The sequence below is a fragment of the Nematolebias whitei genome, chromosome 17, assembly GCF_014905685.2.
Source record: "Nematolebias whitei isolate Nwh7 chromosome 17, NemWhi1, whole genome shotgun sequence".
In the NCBI taxonomy this organism is placed as follows: domain Eukaryota; kingdom Metazoa; phylum Chordata; class Actinopteri; order Cyprinodontiformes; family Rivulidae; genus Nematolebias; species Nematolebias whitei.
Window position 1 is genome coordinate 33472171 of NC_056514.1, and position 7790 is coordinate 33479960.

A 7790-nucleotide genomic window follows, 5' to 3' on the forward strand; every position below is an offset into this window, starting at 1 on the left:
AGCAGCAGCCAGCTGTAGCACTTCTGGTGCAGCCTGGGCACATTTCCAGAAGGAATATCAAATGATATAACCATGCAATGCAACTTTCTGTCAATGTAAAGGTTTGTGAAACTGTGTTAGAATAAATAACTTTTAATATATAAATTTGAGCTGTTTTTGGACGGCAGTGATCAGCTTTGGTCCCACTCGGACTAGCCATTAAATCGTCAATCTGATCACTTTTATTTCTCCAAATTAGGGTTGTTCAACGAGCTATCACAACAGGTAAGACAATATTTGTTCACAATCTTTCCACAAAACCCACTTCAAAAGATCTGAACTAACCCTTCATTAGCAAGTTTTTACTTTTGTATAGTGATAATTTGTTCTGAGGTTTTACAATTTTGTGGCATTTGGATCATAATTTAATTTAAAAAATCATGCTAATTGTAAGACAGTATTTGACAAAGCGATTTTAAGGCAGATTTGTTGAATCCAGCTTTGAGGTAATCCATCTCCAGTCACCATCATGTGCCAGAAAATGATAAAAAAAAAAAAAAAAAAGTGCGCAGAAACACACTCACTGCCGTTTATATTGCATGCAAAAACTAAACAAAATTAAGATGCAATAATTCTGATTTACCCGAAATACCAAACATCGTGCTGGCACAGATTATCCCCCGATGGGAAGCCCTCGTACCAGTACACAAAGTGCTGCACTTCTCTCCACCTGCTCACGTTGAAGCTCAAGTCTCCAGCCTGGCAATGTCGAGCAGCTCTTTACAGATGGGAGTGTAAGTTTTGGCCACTTTGAGGTTGCCGTGGAAACCAGGGGGACTATTCAGTATGGACGGGCTTGATATGGAGGTGACGATGACGGACGACGTGGTCTTGGACACCGGCCTCGTCCCCGACTCCCTCGTCACGTCATCCAGCTGAGAAGGTGAAGAGAAACACGATTTCAGGAGCCGTGATTTAGACTCAACACTTCGCTGTGAGGAGGTGAGAGATGAAGGTTTGAGTGAAGAAGATTAAAAGAATGCACGTATCGGAGCTAAACGATGTGGCTGAGCAGACTAATTTATATTTTGCAGAGAAAGGTGACAAATATTGTCCTTAAAACTACTAATTATGTTGTAAAATGATTAGTAGCATATTTAAAATATTAGAAATGTCAGATTTCTTTATAAAGTGTATTATTTTTCTAAAAAAAAAAAAAAAGGTGCCTCAAACTCAAGCAGTCCTTCCACATCAGTGTTAAACATTTATCGTAGTTTGCTTCTGAATGAGTGCATGAGCAGAGGAAGACAGAACGGAGCTGTCAAGCTTTGATTTTCAGATTATTAATTAAGAAGCAGCAGAAAATTAAACTAGACTGGTTGTTGAAAAACATTAATTTGATTGGTTAGAATGAAAAGAAAATTCATATTAAAGATGAAAAAACATAATTTTATGTTAGATTTACTGTTAAACTGCTCGGACACTGTTATTCAGTAAGTTACATTAGCCAAAAATGAGTTAAAATACCTGACAGGTGAAAAATATATGAAGATTACAGCTGGAAAAAACAAAATGTTTGATTAAATAAAATCCTCCTGCAACATTTCTCCTCATCGTAAAACAGAACAATTATTATTAATAATGTTCTTTGGTCTCTTTAGTCTCATAATTTAAAAAAATGAATCGGTCCTGCACCACATGGAGAATGAAGCTCTGAAGTCGTTCAATGTCAAATTTGGTTTTCAATTATTTAAAGAAAACAAAATCATATATATATATATTTTTTTTTTTCATCTTTATTTTCAAACACTATTCATTTTTTTTTTTTTTTTGGATGTAAATATGTAAAAAAAACAAAAAAAAAAAAACAAGAGAAATCCATCTGCAGGATTTGACTTATCAAGTTTTATTATAATAAATTTGCAGAAATAATACCAATTGTATTTTGTTAATAGACTATTCTGTCCAAGATGTGTAAAGTTCGCCAATAAAAATCCTCTTTTTATGTTTTAATATGGTGAAACTGTGCGTATATTTCTGCAACGTCTAAAATTTAATCAGATACATTTTTTTAAATCAGAAGTTTTCCTTCACTGTGGAAAAAATGTCTGAAAAACCATGAACAAAGTGAATAATTTGCACATAAATTGAAATATAATTAATCTAATTTCAAATAAAATGTTTTTATTCACAACACTAAATCAAACACTTTTCAGTTTTTATTACAAATCTTATCTTGAACATGTCCAGATGTTGCACAAGACATTTCTCTTTGTGTTGAATAAAATCATTCTGACCATTTTTCTGCAGAAACACATCTGATCTGTATTAAATTAATTTGCGCAACATCATAATTTTGTGCTTTTTCTAACATTTCCCTCTGCTTTATATGATATTAGACCCACTAATCACTAAAGACCAGTGTGAGCTTTATAAAAAAATCTTTTTTTAATTTTGCAGTTTTACTTCTTCCCACCTCCACCCCTCAACAACATGCACAAACTTTGCTCTGCACGAGCCGAACAACAACAAAGGCAGGCTGATTTCAGCTGTGGTGACATTTAAATGAGATAAAAGAGCTCAGTTTGACTAAATATAGAAGAGAAAAAAAAATGTAGATGTGGGAGAAAATAGGATTTATTAGAAATGTAATAAAACAAGGTAATATGTTGTTTTTAACATAAAATAACTTAAATCTTATGAGAACTAAAAACAAAGCCAGATGTAAAAGCCTCAGAGGATGACAAAAAAAACTGAACTCAACAAGCAGTAAATAATAAATATTAATACATGTTATATTACAGTAATGTATATCCAGCTCTGATGGTTAATGATGGGTAAATTCTTACAGCAGCAGGGAGGTGTCCGGTCGGCTGCTGACTGATGTCCAGCATGCAGATGTCTTCAGGCTCAGTCAGAGTCTGAACAGTGTGCACATAAACACAACCTTTTAGTGTCGCTTCAAAAGCTTTTCTGTTCGCTTCAAGTTTGGCCCGACCAGATTCAGAACGCTTAGAAGAGCATCTTTGAATCAAAATGTTTCATCCAGAAAAGTCAGAAAAAGTTTAACGCACAGTTTGCCTGACTGTGTGAGGAGTTTGACAGTTTTTTAAGTGTTTCAAACAAAAGCATGTTTAAATTCATTCAACTTTTATTTATACAGGTTAGTTTCATTGAGCCTCAAACTTATTTACAAGGAGAACCGTTTTAACAAAGAACGACGACAACAGTAGACAATCATTAAAAAGCATAGGCTCTAAACTGAAAAATAAATGGAAGAAAATTATTACTAAATAAATAAAATAAAAAAAACAGTCCTAGTGTTCAACGTTAGACAGGATCCATTTCTAAAAAAGAAACTCAATGTTACTTTGAATTTCTGTACCAAGTTTTCAACATGGGGCTTAAAAAAGAGGTGAATTGACCAAAATACCCAAATATTTGTAGGAATCGACAAACCCAATAGGAACACCATTAGAAGATAAAATCGAAGAAAGAACTGTTGGGACCGACTTCCTGTTTGAAAACATCCCTTTGGTTTTGTCGGCATTTAGCACAAGTTTGAGATGGAACAAAACTGACTGGATTATGTCAAAAGGGGATTACAAAAGCTGGAAAACCTTATCAACGGTTTAAAAAAAAACTGTATCGTCAGCATAGAAATGTAAGGATGCATCAGGGACTTATGTAGATTGTAAAGAGGGTGGGTCCTAAGACTGAACCTTGTGGTACACCGTTAACAGTTTGATAACTGGAAAAAGTACCATTATGTTGAACACACCGCCTCCGATCTGAGAGACAATTAGAGAACTGACCAATGGCGTGATCTGAGAAACAAGTCTGAGAGGTTATGACATATGATGTCATGGTCCACAGTGTCAAAAGCTTTAGACAGGTCTAAAAGTGCAGCACAATAATCCTTAGCGTCTGGTGCTTCAATGACATCATTAAAATACCTTCAGCAAATCAGTCATTGCACTGTTGTTTCCTGAAACCAGATTGATGAGGTGGTAAGATGTAAAAAAAAAAAAAAAAAATCCAAATACTTCTTGATTTGAGAGTTTATCAGTTTTTCTAGAACATTGGCTAAAACAACAGAGTTTAAAGATTGGTCGATAATTGTTCAATATAGTGGGGTCTCCTCTCTTCAGGAAAGGTAGAACAAAGGCATCTGGAACGGTGTTTTGGCTTATGGACAGACTAAAGATGTGATGAGACACCGATTCTGCGATGCTTCGTGTCAGTGTAAAATTATCCCAGCTGTGGAAACCCATTTCTGCCACTCTGCTAAAACAAATCCACTCATTTTATGTGATGTTATCTCAAAAGTATAAAGTGGTAGTAATTGGTCCACTGCTAACAGCATGAAGAAAAGAGCTAAAAAGCAATTTTTTTTCTTCTCATTACTTTTATTTTAAAACAAAAAGTACATTGACAACATAAATCAAACTCAAAAGTTGTTGGCTGAAGCTGAAAATTATTTATGCCCATCTTGTGTTGAAATAAAAAAAGGAAATCACATAGGACTCCTAAAAAAAAAAAAAAACAAAAAAAAAACAGTAAATAATTTTATTGACCTTTTTTATGGATTTTATATTAAACATACTGGTGTATTAAAAAACATTAAAAATAAAACTAAATCAGAATATCGTGAAAAGTTCACTATTATTTTTTGTCAATCACTTTAGAAAGTGAAACTTTCGTGCTTTATAAAGCTTCACTATACATAGAGTGAAAATTTTTAAGCAATTAGTTCTTGTTATTTTGATGATTATGGCTTGCAGATAATAAAAACTCAGTGTCTCAATGATGATTTCTTCTGATTAATGATGAAGTCAATGATCCAAACAAAGCCACAAACAGCGTCTTGTTTGCTCAATTACAAACATGGCTTTGGACTTGTTTTATTTATTTATTAGATGCACTTCTTTGTTTTTTGAGAAGTGACAATCAGTAGCTGGTCCTGCGACACTGAAAGTTCTACTTTTGTTGGAAACTTACAAGTTGGACTTTGCTTTACGTTGTATTTTTGCTCAGCTTACTCACTAACATTGGCTCTGATTGTTCTCCCATGAAAGAATAATGCTAATAAGTATCCCCCTCCTTTTAAAAAAAAAAATAGGCATATCCCTAAGAGTGTAAATTTTTTTTTATGATTCAAAGGTAATTCAAGGGTTTTTTTAAATCACAGCATCACACTGTAGGAGTTCCAGTTTTTCTCTTGCAGCTTTCCGACACCAGAGGGCGCCATCAGGACCACACCTGAGGACCATTCTTCTAATGAACTGCAGGAGTACATAATGCAGTTGATGACTGCAATCTGACGCTGGTGCATTATCTGCCAATGCTGGCCTTTACTTTAGTCCTTGTTTATTGTGAAAGCTAATCTCTAATTCTCCGTGTTGTAGCTTGACTCCTGCGTTCCTCCTGAACCTTGGACCTTCTTGGTTGTCTCCTGAGACTCCTCGTGATCTCTCCAGTCATTCCTTGCCTTCCGGTTGTATGAAACCATTATCTTCCGCACTCCTTGCTATTAGAACGGGACTTCAACTATGTGACAACTCTGCTTACTTTCAGTAAGAAAGAATCTGAACATCATAACCAACTCTCAAGAAGAAGCCTCCAAACTAACGTTGTTCCTTGCACTCCAGGGTTCCAGTCCTGCCCTTCTGATCTTTTGCACTGTCCATTTACACACTGATTGTAAAGAAACACTGTTAAACTTTCTCTTGGCCCTGAAGCCGTTGTTCTTGATTGCACATCTGGGTATAGAGCTAAACTTTACACGCACTGGTTTTCACCACAAGAACTTTATATATTTGAGAAATGGAGTTTCTGTATCAGGATATTTATCTGATCTTGTTTACATAGTTACTGCTTGCGCTCGATGAAGGCGGACGCTTTTCCCTCCCGCTCCTACTTCCCTCCTGCTTTGCTCTTTGTCCTGTGAACCATATCGGAGCCTCCCTTTACATATCTTCCGAATTATAAATCATGGATCTGGTCAGCTGGTCTCTCTACACAATTGATAAAATTTGCTCAACGAGAAAACAGGGCAAAGGAGATCCCTCTTGCCCTGACGGGACACTTGCAGCTGGATATACGATGGATTCCTGGGGTCAGTGGAAGATTGTGTCTGTCAGTTGAGGATGTAGAAGACTTGTACATAATTGGATTTATGATAATAGGATTTCTGCTTTTTAGAGTTGGCAGTTACCTGGCATACTGACAAATATGAAAAACATTGGCAGCTGTTCTGGCCATTGTAAGGCTGCCCGACTTGTGAAGGAATGTGCCGTGTGGTGAGCACTCAGACTCAAATGCTGTGTGAGCTGAGTCATAAGCTGGACGCGATTTATGAGAATTGCAGGCCACTCCTGAAACTTGCTGGAGGGAAGGAATCGACCTTGGAGAAGCTAAAAGCTCGGCCCGGTGGTGTTGACCACAAAATTTGGCTGTTTGGAGTTGCTATTGAGACGTACCAGCAGAACTATGAAGGCTGACAGAAAATCAAGCAGAGATGGCCTGACCGAAAACTGAATCTGGCTCCCCCGCTTGGCCTTGAATTGGCCAACTCTCTCAATCTCTCCTGGATGTTATGTGAAAAAGAAGCACCCCCCCCCCCCCCCCCCCCCCCCCACCTGCTCCCTCCCGAGGACATCTGTGGACCAGTGTCAGAGCTGAGCCGGTTGATAGACACTGCACCATCTCTTGTCAGGACTATTGAACTATCTGTCAATGTCCACGGACAACTCGATGCATTCGTTGGCCTCCTCATGCATAAATGTATTATGTCCTCAGTATGTTGCTGTTTCTGTGCTGAGTTTTTTTTTGTTGCAACTTTCATACTGTGTCCCATCTAGGACACAGTGCAAAGATATATTTTTTATACCTCCCCTCGTGTTTCTCTTCACCTTATCTAAACAAAAATGGCAGCACCTCCCGAGGCCGCGCCCTCAGACATCTCCATCTCCCCATGTCTTTTTTGTTTTACGCTTTCTCAGACAGGGTATAATGAAATGTAATTTCGTTGTGTTTCGGTGCAATGACAAAGCTGATTTTGATATTTCAGTTTTTTTTCCTCCTGCAATCAATGACTTCTTTTAGCATAATAAACAAAGAGCTGTGAGGGAATGCCATTTTTTCACACAGACAAAAGGGACTCTGGTTCTTAGATAACGCTCTTTAATACATCAATACTTCGTGTATTTGAGTGTATTCACAATATAATGAAGTAGAAAAGACTACGTACAAGTAGCAGCAATGAGAATGAAGAAGAAACTCACAATGAGATTTTCTGCTACAATGCACTTGGTGTCTCTCATTACATAAGGAAACTGGGTAAAAAAAAAAAAATCTCCCAGCAGATATTTACTCGTCACGTGCCATCCCTCGGGAGCATCAAGAACGTTTTACCAACAGCGACGCATACAAGCATAAAAAATGAACTCCAATGAACTGAGATCTTTGCATGGTGCACAAAACGTCATTTGGTTAGAGCTGCAGCGCTAACGGGAGCTGACAGCAAATGTCATTTTATAGTTTCATTTACTGAACACAAAGATGTTCAGAGCTGAAGGTGCAAAAAATTAACACCTAAACATTAGTAATGTTCTGCTTGTCTTTGTTTTATTCTTCCACTCAACTTGATGTGGCTTAGGCACCTCTGTTTGTTGTTGGTTATGAAAAACAAAAATTCATAAATACTTATTATCGATTTATTTAATGAGAACAAAGAACATGTAGGCTGAAAACAACCATTCATAGCATCTATCACAGGGTTTTCATCCATTTCTAAAGTGAGCTTTTAG

At 36.9% G+C, this 7790-nt stretch overlaps 1 protein-coding gene across 1 annotated transcript in view; it reads right to left on the reverse strand.

Annotated features, from left to right (window-relative positions):
• Positions 1-725: 725 nt before the first annotated feature.
• Positions 726-7790, reverse strand: part of opn4b (opsin 4b) — a 37203-nt gene continuing 30138 nt past the window's right edge. The window contains exons 10-11 of the mRNA XM_037691152.1: positions 2829-2900; positions 726-914 (exon numbers count right to left, since the gene is read on the reverse strand). Of these exons, the coding sequence (XP_037547080.1) occupies positions 726-914; positions 2829-2900 (261 nt within the window). The remainder of the gene's footprint in view (positions 915-2828; positions 2901-7790) is intronic.